This window comes from Nanorana parkeri, unplaced genomic scaffold, assembly GCF_000935625.1.
Source record: "Nanorana parkeri isolate BGI_ZX_2015 unplaced genomic scaffold, ASM93562v1 scaffold131, whole genome shotgun sequence".
In the NCBI taxonomy this organism is placed as follows: domain Eukaryota; kingdom Metazoa; phylum Chordata; class Amphibia; order Anura; family Dicroglossidae; genus Nanorana; species Nanorana parkeri.
In genome coordinates, this window is record NW_017306399.1 from 1,913,265 (window position 1) to 1,937,298 (window position 24,034).

A 24,034-nucleotide genomic window follows, 5' to 3' on the forward strand; every position below is an offset into this window, starting at 1 on the left:
GGCGTTCGGTCCATGACCGAGCGCCCGACTTTTCAGAGGGGGGAGTCATTTTGGTGTCACCCCTCCAATGGTGTCACTTGGGTGTGGGCCGCACCCCCCTTGTGACGCCACTGGTAATGTCTACATGTGATGCTGAACCTCCATGACTGAAAGAACTAAAATCTAATGAATGAAGGAGGGGGGCCAGGGACAGTCAGGCTGGGGAGGAAAGCGTTAGACCAGGGATGGGCAACTCTGGCATTTCAGCTGTTGTGGAACTACAAGTCCCATGAGGCATTGCATGACTGAAAGTTATTGGCATGACTCCCAGAGACTTAATGGGATTTTTAGTTAAAGCACAGCTGGAGTTGCCCACCCGTGCACTAGATGATGCTGGACGTCCTCTAGCCAGGAAATGATGCAGGCTCTATCTGACTTTCTGCAGTTTCTAATGAACACAATGAGAAGCTCACAGTGTGCGGTGAGCAATTTCAGTACAGGAGAGGAGTCATCAATATTTAGTTCAAGGATCTCTGCAGCTTCCTGTGTCACCTCCCCACCTCCAGCCTTCTCGCTGGACTATGAGTGAGTTATCACACCATATCTGAGATCCTCTCTGAGCTCTACACCTCTTGTAAGCCCGTGTATGCACTTCCATTCCTGCTTCCAATGCCTGCAACATGTCAAGATGTCTGTACAGTGGAGTTTACAAAAAAACTTGGCCGGCTCATGGTGATGGTGCTCCTACTTTCAGACTCGTTTCTGGTGGGTGGGTGTTATAGGCAATTAATATGACTATCTCGGGTAAGCATAGTATCAGGTGTAGACGCACATATAGTGATTTCTAACAATGGAGAATAAATGGTGATATACATTTGTCTGGAGTTCTGCTTTAAATAGTCCTAAAACATGTCCTGCTAGAATTATAAAAAAACATTTACATTTTGTGATCTAACCCATCCATTATGATTCTTGCAGGTCCCCCTCCCACGTCAAGTCCAGGCTCGGTGTAAGTACCCAGTATATGAATTCTTCTTCATTAATCAGACCTTTGTGTTGTTGTACATCACGGATAGAACAGCGGAGAGTAAAGTGGGGTACAGTTGGGTTTGGGGACCAACAAGATGGTTTGAATAGCCTACCTCACCATGACCTGTATGGTTATAGTGTCTAGTTACTCGCTACACCATAGGAGCCATGGTTTCCATACACTGCACTGATGATGGCCATCAAGCCTGAAACAGCTGTATGCTTCTCTGCCTTTTGGCTAAGATCAAGTGTAGTATCTGTTCTTATCTGTTTTCGGGGAAGAAAGGCATCGATCCACCGGCACGGAGAGATGCTCGGTATACCCTGATGTGATTGGTGGGTACTGGAGGGGCCTCCTTTCCTCCTGGGTTGATTCTGGTCCGGTTACGCCGGGCTTGTCCCCAGTTGTAGGCAGGAGGCTCTGAAGGTGCTAATGCCTCCTGAGAGAATGGGTGCGAAGCTTGGTCAAGGCTAGAGGGTTGGGGGTGGCGTCCCAGGGGTGCGCAGAAAGTCACTTGGGTATGGGACCCCACATGACTCACTGGCACTTGGTCACACACCACATTGCAATTTTCTGCACTTCGCCTCCAAGACAGGCCTTATGGCTAGTCTGGGGCAATATTTTTGCACTCCGGCCCCTAAGGTCTGTCAGAGTGGTGCACTGGCACTTTAGATTATTTAAGCACTCTATCCACGTTTGGCACTTTTTTATTTTAAATTTTGACCCACAGATGCGAAAGGTGCAGGTTTCTTCGGGGCCTATTCCTGACGCTGGGAGGAGATTTTGTGCCTCCTACGGGGTTCTCTGTCTCCTCCCACCCAGGAAGGGGGGTCTCTCTTCGGGAGAGCCCCCTTGCCTAGTACTGTGAGGGACCTGTTTCGGCAGGTCCCCGAAGGAAATGGGTCCACCGGCCTTCGGGTTGGTGGACCAACAGTCTCAACCCCTGTCAGGAGCCTTGCGCCCCGGGGGGTCGGGAAAGTAGGTCCCTTCTTTTGAAGGACCTTGCACCCTTGTGCATGTTTTTGTGTGCTGTGATTTCACGGTTCACTTTTTTTGTTCACAGGGGGAAGTTTTGATGCACGTCCATGGGCAAAAAAAAAAAAAGAGGAGCTGTATGCTGTCTGGAATAAATAGCTCTGTATGATTGGGCTGTATGGATTTTATTAGGTATGCACCAATACTAGTATCAGTATTGGTGTCGATACCGGGTATTTGGGCGAGTACTCCTACTCGCCCAAATACTCCGATACCTTCCCGGGAGATTTCCTCTGACCGGCAGTGCCCTAGGGGAACATGGAGCCGGCTCCCTGGGCAATCAAGAAGCTGGGTGGTGAGAAATGACCCGCCTCCCGGCTTCCTGATTGGCGGGGGAAGCCGGCTCCATGCTGATTGGCTGGGAAGCTGGCTTCCTGGCCAATCAACATCGAGCCGGCCAGAACAGTCAGCTCCTTACTGATTGGCTGGAAAGCCGGCTTCCTAGCCAATCAGCATTGAGCTGGCCGAACAGCCGGCTCGATGCTAATTGGCTGGGAAGCCAGTCAAGGTTTATTTATCTTGACATCAGGTCATAGGATTTACCTGCCATATTCTGAGTTGATGACAGGTTCTCTTTAAGCACAAAGTGGTCGGATGACCTTGAGAAAACTTTTTGATGCTTTTTAAATGCTCTGTGAACAAATGCCCTTCTGCACCTCTTCGCCAGCACTTTCTTCTGCCTTGCATGAAACCGTTTTGGTAGGGGCAGTAATGGGCACCGGTCACTTACCCACAGCACCCACTACTGTCATTGCTGACCTCCTTCAGGAAATGCAAGCTGACTGGCTGCTCCTGTCCTCAATACTTTCTGAGTTACTGACTTGTTAAAGGACAGCATTTCAGCAAGTACCGAATCCAATGGATCAGGATAACAGCCAGGAAACCAGCATTTTCAAAGGGGCTCAACGATGACAGCCAGTGTTTTTTTCTCAGGTTTCCTTTAAGGCGCTCGGTAGGACGGCAGAGTTGGGCAGGAATAATTGATTCGAATGTCGCTCTTGCCAGGCCATATATGTCAGTTACTCCGCAGTCTTCGTTCTGATCCAGTTTCTCATCCCCTCCTCATCCTTTTTTTTTTTGTCTGCCCTCCCTTTCCCCTTCCTTTCAATGTAATGAGAAAAATCCTCTTGAAGTGGTCACTGAGAGCTGCCAAACTTGCTGCCTCCATTGGTCGCCTCTAAAGCCTTGTCTTCCTTTCATATCCTGCCAATTTCTCTGGCACTTCTGGGGTATGATGTTGCCTTTTACAAATATGGATGTATGTTTTAGATTTTATGTTTCCTGGTGATGCCCAAAGTGCTAAAACTGACATACACTGCACATAAAAGACATTCTAGGCCGGTGTCAGAATCCAACGCCCCCCTAATAGCTCATTAAAGACGGTTTATAAATCACTCTGGTGTGAGCTCGCTATTTAACCATTAACTGGCTGGTATCCCCCAAGCGCCGAACGTGCGCAAGCAACTGTGATGGATGAAAATGCATCGCCGGGTTCAGGAGAAACTACATTCCTGTCTCGCGAGTCCTCTGGCTATTCCTGAATGCACAGTCATGGTGTAATTATATACATAGTCCCCTACACCGCGCCCCAGATTTATCGAAAGCTGAACGCTGTCCTTCAAATTTGCACAGTTGTATTAGCTCCTCTCCTGGACTGGCATTGCTTACTGTGATTTCACTGCACACTGTGAGCTTCTCTCATAGAAGCTGCACACTTTGTTCCTGGCTAGAGGAGGCCCAGCATTATTTAGCCATTTCCTCACCAGTCTGACTGTCCCTAGCATAGGGAAGCACACAGACCCAGTGATGACATCACATTGGCTCAAAATAAAATATAAAATAAAATATGTATTAATAATGAGAAAGGTTTTATTAAAAATGTAATTTGCATGTTCATTAAAGGAGAACTATGAGGTTAAGTCTTTTCCCCATAGTTCTCCTTAGGGTAACGGGAGGACACAAACTAGCGTCCTCCCGTCACCCTAGGCTCAGTATAGCGCGAGTTGTAGCTTGCGGTATACTGAGACGCCGCAGTTGAAGTGGATCCCGACAATTGTGCCGGGATCCGCCCAGCTGCGTGACTGACAGCTGGCTCTGCCTATCTAAAGGCAGAGCCAGCTGTACCCGTCCCCTCCCCCGTCCGTTCCGCCAGTCAGCGCTGGCGGATCGGAGCGGGGAGGGGGGAATCCAGCCCCTCCCCTGTCACTGCAGAGAGCTGTGACAGGATTGAGAGGTGAGCGAACGCCGGTATGTGTTCGCTCACCTCCCGATCTACTGAGCCGACCTGTGACAGTCTCATTGTCACAGGTCGGCTAGAACTATGAGGTGAGTGAAAAGCACTCACCTCATAGTTCTCCTTTAAGGCTGACTAAAAATTGTCAAAATCTGAGCTCCTCCCAACAAAGAAGTGCAATGGGCCACCCGCCCAATCAGCAGCAGCCTGGGGCATTCCCTGCACCAGAGCTGCACATAAACAAAGGACTGGGATGCTTGTGCTGACATAATTTACCTTATATGGCCACATGGCCGAATTGGGTTCCAGTCATTGACCATATACAGTCATGTGGCCATATAAGGTCAATGATATAATTGCATCCCACCCCTTTGCTTACATGAAGCTGTGGGCGGGGAATTCCCCAGCCGCAGCTTCTTTCCATGTTCGGAGGGGTTTCCTCTGTGTTTGTATTTAACAAAAAAATTCAACAATCAACGAAAAATGATAGTTAAGCAAGAGTTAATAAGGGAAAATTTAGGAACATTTTTTTAATTTACTTGTCAGGTTGTTTTAGCTGACATTATATGAGGATTGATGCAATGTTAATTTGTATCTCTCTATCTCCCTCTGATCAATGTTTATAAACAATGTCACTTTGTATCTCTCTATCTCCCTCTGATCAATGTTTATAAACAATGTTACTTTGTATCTCTCTATCTCCCTCTGATCAATGTATATAAACAATGTTACTTGTATCTCTCTATCTCCCTCTGATCAATGTTTATAAACAATGTTACTTGTATCTCTCTATCTCCCTCTGATCAATGTATATAAACAATGTTACTTGTATCTCTCTATCTCCCCTCTGATCAATGTTTATAAACAATATTACTTTGTATCTCTCTATCTCCCTCTGATCAATGTTTATAAACAATATTACTTTGTATCTCTCTATAGGACCAAACTCTGTCCAAACCTGAGCTTCTCTATACAAGGCACTTCCACCCAGTAATTCCCACCCTGCAGCTGCATGTAAACAAAGGGGCCTGATTTTGTGCTGCCATCATTTGCAATCATCAATATGGCCACATTGCCATATTAGGTAAATGTCATTAACCAAATATAGGCATGTACCATATAGGCATGTACCATATAAGGTCAATGACATCACTAGAACCGGCTCCTTTGCTTTTGTCAAGCTGTGGTCATGGAATTTTCTGCTGATAGCTAATTGGACAGCACAGAAATTCTTTCCTTCCTTTTAAATTCAGAGGAGCCTAGGTCCGGGTTCAGTCTAAACCCTATTTAGTCCACAATAAAATGAGCATAAATTCTTTATTTAGAAAGTTCCCAAAAGGTGATTAAGTGTTTTCCTTTTTTGCTGTACTATATTTTTATCCTCATATTTCATGTACTGATTTGCAGAGCTCCCTCTAGTGGCAATCTGCATGAGCAGCCATCATCCTTGTTACATCAGGCTGATTGAGATGCATATCTCTATATATAAATCTTTAAAAGACTGTGAATTTCCGATAAATTCCAATGACCCGTCCAGATGTCTCTTTACAGCTCTCGGTTCCGTCATATAAAAAGCTTTTTGTTTGGCATTTTCCTACATCCACCCATTGTGTGAAGATTCCCTGCTCGCTTTTAAAAAGCGCTGGAAGGAGTGAGAGACCCCCAGATGTAAAGTCTCGGGAGTGGAACATGGGTCACGTGTTCTTTTAAACGTGGTAACATGCAAAGCACACACAGCCAGCACGCCCTCTCATTTAAAGAAGAACTGCCATTTGAAAAATTAACCCTTGCAGTGGGTCTACCCCGACACTGCAAGGGTTAAGTGCTTGTTTTTGGTCTGAGGGTGAAAATTAAAAAATAAATACTCACCCGATTCTTAATCCTGCCTGGCTGCTAGACCAGTCCCTGGCCTCTTCTTCCCCTAAGTACCGCTGATGTCATCACGTCTAATACAAGTCAATTAACTTGCATTGAACGTGGGAACGCCAAGGGACATTCTAGAGCCGGAGTGGAGGGAGAGGGAGATGAGCGGTCACTGCCACAGGACTGAAGATCAGGTGAGTGTATCTTCTTTATTCTGGCCCCTAGACCAAAACAAGTACTGAACCCTTGCACTGCGAGGGTAGCCCCACGGCCCAGGTTCATTTTTAAAGTGCCCGGAGTTCTTTTTTAAGGGGAGTTCAAGGGAGGTTCATTATGTTTTGATGTCGTAGGGCACCTGTATACTACAGCAGCTCTTCTGCAGATTTTCATGTGAAAGTTTTGAGATGCTTTTTAAAAAATTCCTTTTTATTTTTGTTAAAATAAGTGATTCCACTTCATTGTATTGCGGTGCATTTTTCAAGCAGCGGACCTCTATGGAAAGTCCTATGCTCTTCGTCGCCATCTAGTGGCGGTAATAAATTAGCCCCTTAAGCCTATATTACATGTTAGCCATCATTGTGGAAAACGTGGCTTCTATGGTGTAGGGCCCAGAATGGCCGTCTGGGCTCAGGAGGGTACACATTTTCCCTTCATGCATAGTTACAGAGTTATTATTCCTGCAGGTTTATAAACAGCCTAGAAACAGCAATGCATACCTCTCTGGGGGGGGGGGCTCAAATCTCCATCCGAATTTCAAAGTCGTCCCCACCCCCTCCATGTTTGAACAATTTCAGCTACTTTCAGATGTAATTAATCGGAACCGTGCTGTCCGGACCACCTGAGCTCTGGGAAACTTTATCCACAGCGACAGGAACAATGAGCATTTTGATGTAACAACGGCGCTCATTGTCCCGGTGAGCTGCCAATCACAGCAGCGGGACTCCTGCATGCAGCGTGTAGCCAAATGCCACGGAGCAAGGCGGTGATTGGAGAACATGTTTGTTTTACTAGTAAAAACATCACAGAAGGAAGTCAATATGGTTTACAGACACCCCCCCATCCCCCCCCCCGGCCTTGTACTTTTGACTGCATTAAAAATATCCTTAGATGGGACAATATAGGCCAGGGGTAGGCAACCTCCGCACGGCAGCTGCTGTAGAACTACAAGTCTTATTAGGGAATTGCAAGACTGCTGACAGCCCTAGGCATGACTCCCAGAGGCAGAGGCATGATGGGATTTTGGGGAGCACTTCCTTTACTTCCTGTCCCAGAGACACAGCAAGACATAAAAAGCGCTTGCTGCAAGGCGAGGAGGGTATCCTCAGATATTTTCTCTTAGCCAGTTGTCACCAGAACAGGATGTGATGTCAGCAGCCCCAGCTGACTCAGAGCTGTCACTCCCATGAGACATTGCAAGACTCCTGACAGCCCTAGGCATGACTCCCACAGGCACAGGCATGTTGGAACTTGTAGTTTCAGCACAGCGTCTTTGCAGCCATTTCCTCTCTACATGCACTCCAGCGATGGTCTGCATGTCATTTCTTTGGCATGCAGCAATCACTGAAGGTATATAAATACCTGTAATAACAATAATGTAAACACTCCATCCCTCAATGTAATGCAACCACATTGGTGGCGGAGAGACGGCCATTTGAGGAACGCCGGTAGAGGGTGCTAGGTCAAGGCTGGCACAGGTAGCACCCTTATAAAGAGGCATTGTATCTTTATAATGGAGGCATTGTACCTTTATAATGGAGGCATTGTATCTTTATTATAGGGGTGATAATAAGGAATGCTAAATGAGTGATATGTGGTGGGGGCATTTCATTATTTGGGGGAGGCGTTGCCTCCTATTGGCCCTCTATGATGCCAGCTCTGATCCAGGTTCAGGGACTGTAGGGCACAGCTAATTCTATAAGAAGACACCCTGTTTTGCCTGCTCAGCATTACATTGTAATGTTGTTTTTTTTAATATGACAGGTTCTCTTTACAGCCTCTGCCTTGAGGCAAAAAGCGCGGAGATTACAGGGTGTTACAATATATATTTCCATAATTAAAACCATATCCAACACCACAGGCTCACGCCTGAGCTCGCTAATGCCCCTCGCCCTATAAACCTCCCATAGTTGGGGCATTTAAAATGTGCCGCTTTTATTGAACTTGTTAACAAGGTCTGGGATGTGGTTTTGTCTGTGGTGGAGGGAAATCATTTTCACGTCGATGCCGTTATTCTAAACGAACCGCATGAACTTAGTCATCTGCAACTCGTAGAGCCCTGAGATAATGAGGACAGTGCCGATGCACTCTGTGCTCACTGCTGATTGGCTGAGCGGGGGTTGGGGGATTCCAGACATTTTCCTATCATTAAAAAATATAACATAGAAAAGCTCTGACAGTCAGTTATTGGGGGGCTGGGTGCTCTGGGGAGATCAGGGAAAATCATAATCCATGTGTATAAATAGCCAAAACTTTATTTTTTGGATAGAGTAGGGAACGGTTCTGACCCCTGACTCCACCATGCTTGCTTTTTGCTGTCTGTGCTCCATGAAGGAGATTCTTTCACTTCCTGTCCCCTAGGCACAACAGGAAGTTAGAGCGAGGAAATCTCTCCAAACAGAGGGCATATACACTGTTAGATAGTTGTCACCAGTGACCAGAATAGGTTTCCACTTTGGAAGCTTTTCTCTTAGCGGGTGTTCCTGTGACAACTCATAATATTTGAGCTTCCCATGACTTCCTGTCCCAGAGACAGTGGTCACCAGTAACAAAAGCTGAAGTTTAATCTGCTTTTATTATGACTTCCCTGGTTCCTCCTTTCCACTCTCATCACCCGGATAAGGATACCTAAGTGACAGTAATTTTTAGCTAAGTCCGATGAGATTTGAAAATACCCGTCACTTGGGTAAAATAGCTAAAGTTTATTCTGCATATATTTTGACTTGTGCTGTGCGTTGTGCGGGAAGACATGGCCACGCATTGAAGCCAACAGAAGCATATAGAGTACCTGTCTACTGCACAATCTCTGAGCCAAGAGCTGACTAGATACAGTTAGGCCAGGAAAGCCTATAATTGAGACACATTCATGGCAGCTGTGTGATGGAAATGTATTTCTGTCTGCCATGGCTTAGCCCTGAACGCAATATTTTATAGACAGCGCTTAGTTTCTGGATGGCGGTTTCCTCTCACTCCGGGCCATTTGTCTCTCTACCTTGGTGCGGATCCAAGGTTTGATCCTCGAATGATCTCCTGAAGGAGACTTTATCTCCTGAATTTTTCCTGACCTGTTCTGAGCTCTCTGCATTACCCGCTGTGTCTGGGGTGGTTACACCATCCTCCGCTAAGAAAGTGTGGCGGGGCACAAAGATCCCTAAACTTTCTGTCCTAAAACACAAAAATTGTTTTAAGTCAGAATCATATTAATAGACCAAAGTGGTATAATAGAAAAATATGTCAAATTGCTGTAAAATGCTGCATTTGTTGGCTGTCCTGAAGATAAAATAATGTTCTGTTTGGAAGATAAAATTATATTCTCTTCAAAGGTGTTCAGTAGGGTTGAGGTTTTGATGGGGGATGAGAAGACCTGGTTTGCCATTGGTGTTCCAGTTCATCCCAAAGTGGTTTAGTAGGGTTGAGGTCAGGTATTGATGTTGGATGAGAAGAACCTGGCTCAACATTGGTGTTCCGATTCAACCCATAGGTGCTCAGTAGGGTTGAGGTTAGGTACTGACGTTAGATGAGAAGAACCTGGCTCGCTATGTTCTGTTCAAAGGTGTTCAGTAGGGTTGAGGTCAGATTTTAATGGGGGATGATAACACCTTGTTTGCCTTTGGTGTTCTAGTTCAACCCAAAGGTGTTCAGTAGAGTTGAGGTCAGGTATTGATGTTGGATGAGAAGAACCTGGCTCAACATTGGTGTTCCGATTCAACCCAAAAGTGTTCAGTAGGGTTGAGGTCAGGTATTAATGTTGGATGAGAAGACTGGGCTTGCCATTGGTGTTCCGATTCAACCCATAGGTGCTCAGTAGGGTTGAGGTTAGGTACTGACGTTAGATGAGAAGAACCTGGCTCGCTATGTTCTGTTCAAAGGTGTTCAGTAGTGTTGAGGTCAGATTTTAATGGGGGATGAGAACACTTTGTTTGCCATTGGTGTTCTAGTTCAATCCAAAGGTGTTCAGTAGAGTTGAGGTCAGGTATTGATGTTGGATGAGAGAACCTGGCTGGCCATTAGTGTTCCAATTCATCCCAAATATGTTCAGTAGGGTTGGGGTCAGTGCTCTGTGCTGACCATTTAAGTTCCTCCAAACCAACCTCATCAAACCCATGTCTTGATGGAGCTGGTTTTCCACACAGTCATGCTGGAACAAAAAAGGACCCTCCTCAAACTGTTCCCACTGTTGAAAGTGCACAATTGTCTAAAGTGCACAATTCCCACTGTTGAAAGTGCACAATTGTCTAAAATGTCTTGAACCCTTCATTGAAAGCAACTGAATTCAATCATTGGGAGGGACATCAACATACTTCGTCGTCTGCGTGGCATTACTCAGGGACATTTTCCTGATGGTGGACCATCCCTGCATAATGTGTATTAAAACGACCGCTTCTGGTGACAACGCAGGTGCACAGTTGGGTGACAGGAACAGAGCGTTGTCAGCCTATTACACAAAATGCCTGAACAAGGACCTTTATGGCAGGATCACCAGGTATTATTATAATGAAAACTGCAGCTATAGATATACTATAAATTACATCAACATGTGAAAGTTAATATCGGATTTTAGGGGTTGGGTTTACTTTAAGGAGGCGTCATTAACTGCAAGTAAACTAGCAGGGTGAACTTCACATAAAAGAAAGGATATGTTATATCAATTTAAAGGCACAAGACCTGGTATATATTTACATTTTTAGTTTTTACGTTTACAAATATTGTATCTTATATTTACCTGAGTGAAAGAAAAGTAAAACATAATTTGTAAATGTTCTAAGAAAGAAAATATGTACAAAAGCTCCGCTGTCCATTGCCTTTAAGTCCATGCATTGTCCGAGGGTTGGCGTCTTGGTGAGCGGTGGATTCTGGGTATTTCTTCTAGAGGGGAAAGTTTGAATTGTGTGTTTAATAAGTTATAATCAATGGGATGTGAAGTTCTCGCTCACACTCATTCACTTGTCACAGAGAAAGCAGCAATCTTGTGGCAGCTCTTTAAAAATGGGAGCGCAGATTTATTCCAGATGTGGGCCGCCTTCTAACTGACCAGCAGCTGCGACGACGACGCCATGCTGCTCTGTAACCGCCACCGGAGCAACTGTGGAGGTAAACAGGACAAGCCGCCTCTCCTTTAACCCCTGCATGGCCTTCTGTGCGGTGGACCATGACTCCCGACTTTAGAAGGACAGGTACTCTTCTGGATCCAAATCTTGTCCTTCTTTCTCCTACAAATGTCCATCTCTGAGGTCTCATGCAGAGATCTGTGTAGATTTAGCTGGATGGAAAACGTTGGAATTCCTGACAAAATTACTTTTTTGAACTGATTTTCTAAGTGAAAAGAAGTTAAAAACATCATCTGCGGGGAACAACTTTAAAGCTGGTCTCCGGGATAAACCAATATTTTCCTCATACCAGAGTCAAGTGTATTCTTCCTTGAATCCTGGTGAGCTTTGTGTATTTCTTCCTGTAATAAAGACTGGTCACTTTTGCTCTCTCTCCATGTGCAGGGTGACTGGTCTTGTCTCCGCCCCCTCCTGTAATAAAGACCGAACACTTCTGCTCTCTCTCCATGTGCAGGGCGACTGGTCTTTTCTCCGCCCCCCTCCTGTAATAAAGACCGATCACTTCTGCTCTCTCTCCATGTGCAGGGGGACTGGTCTTTTCTCGGCCCCCCTCCTGTAATAAAGACCGATCACTTCTGCTCTCTCTCCATGTGCAGGGCGACTGGTCTTTTCTCGGCCCCCCTCCTGTAATAAAGACCGATCACTTCTGCTCTCTCTCCATGTGCAGGGCGACTGGTCTTTTCTCCGCCCCCCTCCTGTAATAAAGACCGAACACTTCTGCTCTCTCTGCATGTGCAGGGGGACTGGTCTTGTCTCTGCCCCCTCATGTAATAAAGACCGGTCACTGCTGCTTTCTGTCCTTGTGCAGGGGGACTGGTCTTGTCTCCGCCCCCTCCTGTAATAAAGACCGGTCACTTTTGCTCTCTCTCCATGTGCAGGGTGACTGGTCTTGTCTCCGCCCCCTCCTGTAATAAAGACTGATCACTTCTGCTCTCTCTCCATGTGCAGGGGGACTGGTCTTGTCTCCGCCCCCTCCTGTAATAAAGACCGATCACTTCTGCTCTCTCTCCATGTGCAGGGTGACTGGTCTTGTCTCTGCCCCCTCATGTAATAAAGACCGGCCACTGCTGCTTTCTGTCCTTGTGCAGGGTCACTGGTCTTGTCTCCGATCTGACCGGAAGATCAATATCAGTCTATGGGCAGGCAATCATCTGCAAAAACAAAACAACAAAAAGAATGAAAAAAGATTTACGTCCTTCTGTTTTTTTTGGACCTAATCATGGGGGATTGGAGGTAAACAATTGTAAACCGATACGCATCCGATTTCATCCACCTGCCCATATACCTAAGGCCCCGTTCACACCAGAGCGGTTCAGTTGCACGGATTTGTCCGTCCTGAACCGCTGACATGAATGATCCCATACATTCCTGTGGGGCCCCTTCACACGATCGCTTGGTTGCGCGCGATCCGAACCGCCTGCCAGCCGAAATGCTCCCTGAGCCTTTTTTGATCAGCGCAGATTCCATACAGATTTTAATGGAAACGCGCTAATCAGCGCGTTTTTGGCCCTTTTTAATTGCATTTCAGTGCTGAAAGGAAATAAAAACGCCCAAAGCCACCCTTTTAAAATTTGCCCAGAAACGCATCCACCCTAGTGTGAATGGGGCCTCACATGGGTCTGCTAAAGCGAAATTCCAACTTTTTTTAAAATAAAGAATGAAGGCACACATGTTCACAAAATAAAAAAAGTAAAAAATGTGCATTATTTTATTTATTTTGTATTTTTTTTGTATTGGAGCCTAATAAAGCATTGTGTCAGCGATCAATGGGTGGAGGATGCAATGCTCTGGCTCCTGCAGGCTTTTCCGCCTGTCCATGTTTGTACCTTGGTACAGACATTCATAGACTGGGAAATAAAATGGACTACAAGTGCACTGACGTCACCATAGTTGTAGGCTACTCATTCTCCTTCCTGTCCCTTTTACTGAATACCTGTACTATGGTTACAGACATGGGCAGGAGAAAGAGTCTGCAGGAGCCAGAGAATGGACATCACCGCACTTGTATCCCATTGAAAACTACGGTGGCTGATGAGGCTTGTAGCATCTCCATTCTCATATGCTGCCAAAGGATCTGTGGATGGATGACGTAGCTTCGAGGGCGGAAAAACAAAAAGCAGCAGCCTGCTGGCAGAAGAACCCCATGATTTAGGTACGTGGGGGCAGGATGGGGGGCTGCAACCTGAGGATTGCTGAGATTTGTAGCCTTTTATAGCCGGTCGCCATTTCTATTGCTGTATAATCATTAATTATACAGCAATGCAGAATGGCAACTGGCTTTAGTGGACTACAGATCCCATCAATCCATGATTACACAGCAATTATACAGGGGTGTGTGCAGATCGCACCAGGGCTGCATTTGAGTCTCACTAGGGATTGCAGATCTCAGCAGGGCTATGTTTGGGTCTCATGAGGGATGCTTGCAGGTCTCACCAGGGATGCATGCAAGTCTCACCAGGGCTGCGTGTGGGTCTCTCCAGGGCTCTGTGGGCGGGTGTCAGGCTCCCAGGGTTCTGCATGCGGCTGCTGGGTTCTCTAGGACTGAACGGGTGGGATCCGGGCTTGTGCCGGGCTCCAGGGCTCTGTTGGTGAGTGTGGGGCTGTCCTGTGCTGTGCTGGCCCTCGGGAAGGAGAAGTCAATATGCATCTGGACCCGTAGTCAAAAGACAGCTGCCTGAGGTCCCCAGCAAGCTCTGAACTTCCTAAAAAATTTAAAGGGCGGTCGGCTGTGCCGCCCCTCTACTCCCTGCCACCCCGAGGCCATGGCCTCGGTTCCCTTGTGGGGAATCCAGCCCTGGACCTGAGAATGTTTCATGTTACACCTTCAAAATACTGTATATTATAGCATGAAAAATGGTTCCAAAGGTAAACTTAGTTCAGATTTTTTTCTTTATTACAAGATGGAGGAAAAGATTGAACAGACATGAATGTCACAGAAGTTCCATTCTGCTCCGATTAGGGATCCCCTGCTGATCAGAATGGACGCCGCGACCTTACTCTTAGAGACGGGTAGATTTTCATGGCTTCCCCGGGTGATACATTTCATTTAGTAATTTCCTTCTAGTTCTGATCTTGTATCATAATCCTTGTATGGTATAGTACAATATAATATAATATAGTGATATATATATATACTGTGTGTGTGTGTTCTTTGGATGTGGTTGTGGGGTCTTTTGTGACCTCTTGGATGAGTCGTCGTTGCGCTCTTGGGGTCATTTTGGTTGGCCGCCCACTACTGGGAAGGTTTACCACAGTTCCATGTTTTCGCTATTTGTGGATAATGGCTCCCACTGTGGTTCGCTGGAGTCCCAAAGCTTTAGAAATGGCTTTATAACCTTTTCCAGACTGATAGGTCTCAATGACTTTCTTTCTCATTTGTTCCTGGATTTCTTTGGATCTCGGCATGATGTGTAGCTTTTGAGGATCTTTTGGTTTACTTCACTTTCTCAGCCAAGTCTTATTTAAGTGATTTCTTGATTGCAAACAGGTGTGGCAGTAATCAGGCCTGGGTGTGGCTAGAGAAATTGAACTTAGGTGTGATAACCTAGAGTTAAAGTAGAACTATGTGGTTAGGGTTTTTCCCCATAGTTCTCCTAAGGGTAACGGGAGGACACAAACTAGCGTCCTCCCAACCTTCCTTTAAAAACTGCATGTTGCGTTCCTTGTGTTATCTTTAACTAATATTTACATTTGTTTGATGATCTGAAACATTAAAGTGTGACAAACGTGCAAAACAATGAAAAATCAGGAAGGGGGCCAACACTTTTTCACACAACTGTATATACATATAGTATAGTAGCACAAATATGGTAATGCGACCGAGCTGCCTTAGGTCCCATGGCAAGAAAAAACAACCTTCTGCAGGGTTAATGAGTTGCGAGCGATTGTGGTCAGGCCTTTTGTGGTGGGAATAAATTGCCCCATAAATAGGGATCTCGTTTACAAAGAAAACACATTCTTAATACTCTCATTAATGCGTCCGATTCTAGAAATAGAATTTACTGCCTCATTTACACTTGACCCTGTGTAAACAGCCGCCTCACCCGGACTGCACATTATGAGCATTTCATGTGGTTTGTAGTCCGAGACCTGCGCCAAGTCGCCAGGCGTATCTGTGCGGCGGAGCGGGTCCTTTAACAAATGAAAGAGACCCGGTCACATAGATGAAACGTCTGAGTAGATACAATGGGTGATGCAAAGGTAAGCATGAGGGTGTCAGTAAGAAATATAATGTGAGAACAAGAGCTAGCAATCAGTTGGTTCGTCTTCAGTGCATTGAGGAAGATGTGAACCCCAATCACCCAATCACAAAGCTCAGATAAGATTTAACAGGTTATATAATTACAGAAGTCATTTTCAATCTTTGTAAATCTGCAGCTTTCATTAAAATAATCCCTGGTGATCCTGCCTTGAAGGATCTTGTTCTGGCACTTCCTGTTATAGGCTGTCAACGCTCTGTCCCAGTCTCAAAAATGTGATCCTACGTTGTCACCCTGTCACACAGGCTTCTGATGGAGACTGTTTTCAATGTATGTTACACCCGTATGGTCCACTGTTGTCCGATTGGGGAGAATTATATATATATATAAACAGATTAAACTTCAGCATTAAAGGCACAGTGTGTCAATTAGAACATTTTACATGTCACCTCCACCGGTCGCCTTTTATGTCTCGGCACAAATCTGATTTGTCTCAGCACAGGTCTGATGTAATGTAATCTGACATCACTGAATTGTAATCAGTGAGATAATTAGCACTGCGGGGGCGTGGAGGTCATTACAGCACAGAAATCTGAGTGATCAAACCCCTAATTGGGAGATTTTTCTGCCTCATATGAGATTTATAAATGGCTGGAGAGGTAAAGCTGACCCGGACTGTATAGAGAAGGAACCAGAGCTCAGGACCAACATGAGCCCTAAAAAGAAAATGTGCGAGTTCACAAAATGTTACCTTTCCCGGGTTCACTTACATTAATGTAACATTGTCTCTGCTGATTGGAGAGGTTTGTTATTTACTCACAGTCCTGATTGGTCGGCGCTCTCTGAATGTGTTCCTATCCCTTCCTGAGGATGAACATGGGACCTGTGTTGAGGCATTGGTCACATGGTCCTCCTTGAATTACTGGACAAAGGGAAATGTATCTGGCTTCTCTCAGACCCTGACGCTATAAAAGCCTTTACTGCTTATCAATTTAGAGCTAACAGTGAATTATGGGCATAGAATTATTGCACTTCTTCCGACATTTGGGGTGATAGCTAACATTTGGTGCAATCATCATTTAGGTACACGTGCATGACTAGTTTTAATTCACATGCAGATGACGGGGGGTGGGTGTTTTTATTTATTTATGTCATTTACACTTATTTTATTTTGTTTTTTACTTTTTTGACAATTTTTTTTTCCCTCAACTTTATTGCTAACATGCCCCCTATGTGATAGTGTTTGGAGGTGACAGGTTCTCTTTATGGAGACATCAGGGCCTCCAATACAGGGGATTGAGCACAGAATTGTGCCCGATCACCTATGTACCCGGTACTTCAGCCGACTTTGTGACAGCTGTGAGCAGGAAGCGTTGTGATCACAGAGCAGATTGGGGAATGGGCATTCCCCGGCCTGCTCCCACTCTCTATTCTGAATGCATTTTCTGTGGTCCCGGGTCCCCCAGACGAGTAAGAGACCCAGAACGCCACAGCAGGGAGATGTGAAGGGGCCTTCCCTTCAGTCTTGCACAGTTGTACCGGCTCTTGAGAGAAATATTGAGGCAAAGTGCTGTGATGTTTTCAGGAAGCTATGTACAGCACCCTGCCGATCCCCCCACCCCCCACCAGCCATGACCTGCCCAGTAATTATATCACTGAGTCCAAAATAAGAAATGTAATGAAAATGGAAAGTTTTTGTTTAAAAATGTCCTTAGCATAATGATGAGGGTGGAAAGGAGGAACTATTGAAAGCAAAATATAAGCAGAATAAACTTCAGCTTTAAGACTTGATATATATATACACCGAGTGGCCGGATTATTATATACACTGAGTGGGCAGATTATTATGACCACCTGACGTTTGTAGGCAAATTAGCTATAATTTGGCGCTGAAGTTGCTAGAGGGCCAGACCATTATAAATAGGGAAGCAGGTTGTTTACCACGACAGTAGAAGTGATTTGTTTCTGAAGATATGGGTAAACAACGCGATTTAACAGCCTTTGAACGTGGGATGATTGTTGGCGCTCGGAGCCATGGAGCGAGTATCAGCAAAACAGCAGAATTCGTTAAATGTTCAAGAGCAGCTGTTGTTAAAGTGTTTAAAGACTGGACTGTCAGCCGAAAATCTGGGTCTGAACGTGCGAATTGTGGCCGTCAGCGACTAGTCAATGTTAGGGCAGAACGGAGAGTGGCAAGACTGGTACAAGACAACAGAAGTGTAACAGTGCCGTGTCAGATTCCTCGCATCACCTTTCAACATCTCGTGGAGTCATCTCGTGGAGTCATCTCGTGGCCCAACGAAGTACTGATGGGGTGGTCATAATAATCTGGCCACTCAGTGTATATATATATATACTGTATATATATATTATTTATTTTTGTTACATTGATGGTCATAATATATCAATTTATCATTCCTGCTGCATACGTAACAATGCATAATCTGCTAAAAGCTAACCCTCAGCCGTTCCAAAAACAAAACAAAAAACGCCCCGGATCATTGACCGTGAACAAACACATGTGGATCGTGTCTGAGTAATACACTCAGTTAATTTTGGCATCCAGCTATCCGCGCAGCTTACGTTTATTTATATTTGCGCATTACAAGGGTTTAGAGCAAGGAGCCGCAGCTGCGAATAAAACACACTTGGCCAGTTGTATTAATATTAATTGAAGAGATAGCTGTATAAATATGACACCTTTACTGGCTGCGAAATGGCAGGCGCCTCCTAGGCCTGGGGCCGAGGTTCGGGTCTGGTGTGCCAGTCAGGATTCCAGAGCGTGCGTTTTTCTCCTTAAGCCTTCCTCTATCGCAGCGAGCATTGTCCGCCATAGGAGCGCCAATTAAAACTGCTGAAAGGAGATGGCTTATCTGTGTTTTGATGCATTCCACACCGGTTTTTAATTTAGCGAGATGTCAGCAATTGTACGTTGACGTATCATGGAGATAAACAAACAGATAAGACTCATATATCATCTCTGTCTGCTCCAATTAGCAGCAGGGCAAACGGGGACATTGCAGACCCCCATGTGCATTTCACGTCTATGAGGTAACCCTTCAAATATGGTGGAAATTCAATTTGTAGTAGACGGTTCTGAAAGATGGAATGAAGGGGGGGAAAAAAACTTACCCCACCAGGAGAGGACAATGCCATATACTGTAAATGTATCAGTGTAAGATATAACAGGCCCCATAAAGTATCGAAGTGAGAAATTCCAACAGGAAATTTATGGGATAATTTTGGTTAAAAAGTTGCAAATTGCCGCAAATTACCTATTATGATGTTGTGACCGTAGTTTATAAGTCTTTTGACACCAACGGCCTGGTGCCCTACTGCACCACCTACTGCTTGGTGCCCTAATGCCCCACCTACTGCTTGGTGCCCTAATGCCCCACCCACTGCTTGGCGCCCTAATGTACCATTTACTGCTTGGTGCCCTAATGCCCTACCTACTGCTTGGTGCCCCAATGCCCCACCTACTGATTGGTGCCCTAATGCACTACCTACTGCTTGGTGCTCTAATGCCCCACCTACTGCTTGGTGCCCTAAAGCACCACCTATTGCTTGGTGCACTAATGCCCCACCTATTGTTTGGAACCCTAATGAGCCATCTACTTCTTGGGCCCTAATGCACCACCTACTGCTTGGTGCTCTAATGCACTACCTACTCCTTGGTACCCTAATGTACCACCTACTGCTTGGTGTCCTAATGCACCACCTACTGCTTGGTGCCCTAATGCACTACCTACTGCTTGGTGCCCTAATGCACCAACTATTGCTTGGCACCCTAATGTACCACCTACTGCTTGGCACCCTAATGTATCACCTACTACTTGGTGCCCTAATGCCCATCCTACTGCTTTGCACCCTAATGAGCCATCTACTGCTTGGCACCCTAATGTACCACCTACTGCTCGGTGCCCTACTGCACCATCAACTGCTTGGCTCCCTAATGAGCCATCTACTGCTTGGCGCCCTAATGCACCACCAATAGCCTGGTGCCCTACTGCACCACCTACTGTTTGGTGCCCTAATGCCCCACCTACTGTTTGGTGCCCTAATGCCCCACCCACTGCTTGGTGCCCTAATGCACTACCGACTGCTTGGTGCCCTAATGCACTACCTACAGCTTGGTGCCCTAATGCCCCACCTACTGTTTTGTGCACTAATGCCCCACCTATTGTTTGGCACCCTAATGAGCCATCTACTGCTTGGGCCCTAATGCACCATCTACTGCTTTGCACCCTTTTGAGCCATATACTACATGGCGCCCTAATGCCCCACCTACTGCTTGGCACCCTAATGAGCCATCTACTGCTTGGCGTCCTCATGGACCACCCATGGCTTGGAGTCCTAATGCACCGCCCACGGCTTGGTGCCCTTATGTACCATATATTGCTTGGTTCCGCAATGCACCACCTACTGCTTGGCCCTCTAACGCACCACCTACTGCTTGGCGCCCTAATGAGCCATCTACTGCTTGTTGTCCTAAAGCACCACCAGTCTGTGACATGTGAACAGCACACACTTCTAGTACCATACGTTGTTGGGCATTATTAGAGAGCAGAACCAGAATAATATGTAAATATTCGCAGAACTACAGTGTCAGCTGATCAGAAAATCTGTGTGTGAATTCAATAGATTGCATTTCCAGAGCTCCCCTTTAATTGCAGTCTTGTGTTGGGGCATCTGCCATGCGGAGGGTGAACATCGCGTTGTGCCGGGTTCTCCAGCTAGACGAATTAATCCCATGACCTCACCACTGTGAATCTGTACATCCTGAACACTGACCTCACTCTGCTAGTGATGCCAGCAGTCTGTGCCGGTGCCAGTGGGTAGTATTATCTCACCTTAAATAGCTTTTCATTGCAGGATTTCAGCATTCAATGTTTTATTTATGTTTCATGCAAAGAGCTTTAGGTGATGCCGCATTCATTAAAAATGTCCTTTTCTTTTTTTCTTTTGTTTGTGATGTTTTTTTTAAAAAGCAGACGCATTTGTAGGCGTGTTTGTCAAGCAACCAGATCATGGAGGGTTAGTTACTAGGCAATGGAGGAGGATTTGTGGGTGCCTGGCAACCGGGTGGTAGGGGGATACGTGGTTTCTAGAGAAATTATGTATGTGGTTACTAGGCAGCTAGTGTATATATGGTTACCCGGCAACACCCACACCTCTCAACATTCCTCATTTGTACAGGGCGATCATGGGTGGGGCCCCAAAAGGGACACATTTATCTAAAATGGGCATGAGGACTTATAAAGGAACTTTACCCACCAATTTAATGTATTCCAACTGTCAAGGTTGGCAGTGTGCTTATTACAGCTCTCAACCGAACTTTCAATCCTTCAAATGGCTGGTGTCATAGCTGATCACATGTGCAGCACCATGGCAACTGCAATCCAAATAGAGGCTAAGATGGCACCTTCCTTGGCTGTAAGGGATAGGAGGTTGTAGTGGGCCAATGGATGCATAGAAGAATATTTGGGCACAGTTAATGATACATATTGGCACCTTCAGTGATGGAAGGTTTCCGTTACCGTGGCCCAATTTTTATTTTGATGGATTTAAAGGGTCAGGATTAAGTACATGTGGTTGCTAGGCAACCTGTTTATGTGGCATTCAATGCTAGGCAACTAGACTAAGAGTGGCTGCCAGGCAAAATGTATGAATCGTTTTTTTAGGCAGCTGTGAATATTGAGTTGCCAGGCAACCCAATACAAATGCAGTTGCCATGCAACTGATGCAGGATGTGGTGGCAACAAGGGTGTGATTGCCAGGGAGCTGAGTTCTGTGACATTGTTAGCAGAAGGTCTAAACATGCTTGCCACGAAACCCAGTTTGCATGGTAGCTAGGTATGTATATGGGGTTGCCAGGCTACTGACATGTATGCAGTATCTAGGAAACTGATGTGGTTGGCAAGTGGTTGACATATATGCGGTTGCTAGGCGACCAATGTGGGGCCTGGTATGCCAGGGAGTTGGTTTAAAATGGGGCTGCTAAGCTACTAGACCTGGCTTATGCCTGGTTTCCTGGCAAGCTGTTACTTGCCTGGTAGATTTACAAAAAATATCACTAGGTATTGGCAGGTGGCATGAGGTGCCGACACCAGGACTATGAATACCGTGGTTCCAGGGATCCCAAGGATGAACGACTTGGGGTATACGCATGACTTCCACCTGCTATTGTATGTCATGTTAGGTTATACAATATGGACTGGCAACAGGTTGTCTTTAAAGGAAAACTTTAAGCAAACCTTTGATAGTGTTATTGCTCCAGGTGTCCACGTTAGGAAGGTTCCCAACTTCTCCTAACACTGTGGAAGCGATAAGAAATCTCTCCAAAGGGAAACAAATCCCTGTTGCGCACCATGCAGCACTTGCATCTTGGCAGAGAGCATGATCTAACCACATGGAAACAAGCATATATATTTCCAGCATCCCTTTATTATTCGCCATTCGATCAGAGAAGTAGGCGGGTGGGTGACTTCCTTGAGATTATCATTATTATTATACAGGATTTATATAGCGCCAACAGTTTGTGCAGCGCTTTACAATATAAGGAAGAAATTACAATCACAATACAATTCAAGACAAGATGGTAAGAAGGGCCCTGCCTGTGAGGGCTTACAATCTAAAAGGGAGGGGTGAGTGAATACAAATCTCTGCTGTGAACATACGTTCTCCTCTCTATAGAGGATAAAACAACAAAGGAATTTTTGGAACCTCCAAAAGGCTTTTTGCCTTCTGTGCTCACTGGGAAAGGAAGTGAGGAGCAGTCTCCCCAATGGGGACACAGACAACCGTAATCAGATGCCCCAACCCTTCCCCACTCTATCCAAAGCTAAAAATGACTTGGCTGGAGCTCCACAGTAAAAAAAAACCTTCAAGAATATATCAAGAGTAGAGCATATAGAGCAGCGTCACGGCACTCTATAAGCAAAATCTTGTGTTTAAAATGTACGGGACTTAAGGGGGGACATTCACATGGAACTCCCCTTTTCAAATCACAGCCCCCCCTTCGACATCCGAATCCCCCCTTTATTTTAGAAGCCTCTTCCTTTTACAGCACAGCCCCACTCTTTCACATCAGAGCCCCCCTCTGATAATTATATAAAGCATGGGGTCCAAGTTCCTCGAACAGGGGAAAAAATTCTTCCCTGTTCCCCCAATCCCCTGGATCAACAATCTTGGCCCCCGTCGAAAGGGGCACCAATCTTAAAACACTCTTGGGTTGCCGTTATAAACAAGGGAAGGTTGTCAGCTGGGTGTCCTCCACACACTCATACTTTAATTCCACACGTTGGCCCCATCCTTAAGCGTCTTGACTGTCATCCATTACTCTTCCCGTCTCGCTATGGACATTATCCAGGGGGGCTGGACTGGGTTTTACTGTTTGGCCAGGACCCATCTAAACGGCGAAAATCGCCAGTCACATCACAAAGCACCCTTGCAGTTGTATAGAGCGAGCAGAGGACATCATACATTGGGGCTTTCCGAATGCAATTGGCATCTTCTGAATGCCCCTTTTTTATTCTGTATTGGTAATCGTTGTAATCGAGTGGAGTTTTGTGCATGCGTGTTCCGTGCTGTATGGCTGCTATCCACCCAACTTTATAAATTTACCATTTATGTTATATGTGTGGTCATTAGTAGTACCAGTCCTTCTGCAGGATTTAATAAAGAGAAACATTATAGTGGAATTCTGGGCAAATATCAAAAAGTTATATATGCATTAAAAGATCCTTAAAGAGACCCTGTCACCAGACTGTTCATATCAACAACAATCTTCCCATAAGATTATATTGTCACTTGATTGTATTTGTTCGTCTTCACTTTATGCATGTTTAGTATACACTTCCCTAAGAGCATAGTTTACCCCCTCAATGATTCCATTTCATTGTTGTGCTGACTCCAGTGTATTTGTCCTGTTCTCTTCTGCCCCCTACTGGCTGGCTTGCAGACTGCTCACCTTATATTTGGTTTCAGGGATGAATTCGAGGAGGACGGTTACTGCCAGCCGTACCGAGGCATCGCCTGCGCCCGCTTCATCGGGAACCGCACCATTTACATGGAATCTTTGCACATGCAGGGGGAGATAGAGAACCAAATCACAGGTGTGTTAACATATTCTCTTCGTCATCTAGTCTGCATTCTGTCATGTCTTAATGCATGTTGGTCTTTTTTATTTTTTTATGTTGTAGCATGTCCATTAAAAACATTGTATTACTTTATATTTATGTGATTTTTAAAACATTTATTTTGTTGCATCAGTTCTACAAACTGTATCATGTAGCAGTTTTTCCATCCTCACGGTTGCAGTTGTTTTTGAAAAATTTCCAGTTTGATGCTTTTAATGAGACATTTAGGA

The 24,034-nt window shown here is 45.5% G+C and overlaps 1 protein-coding gene across 1 annotated transcript in view; it reads left to right on the forward strand.

Annotated features, from left to right (window-relative positions):
• ROR1 (receptor tyrosine kinase like orphan receptor 1) overlaps positions 1-24,034 on the forward strand; it is a 194,651-nt gene that overhangs the window by 156,396 nt on the left and 14,221 nt on the right. The window contains exons 4-5 of the mRNA XM_018553870.1: positions 958-988; positions 23,653-23,780. Coding sequence (XP_018409372.1) covers positions 958-988; positions 23,653-23,780 — 159 coding nt within the window. The remainder of the gene's footprint in view (positions 1-957; positions 989-23,652; positions 23,781-24,034) is intronic.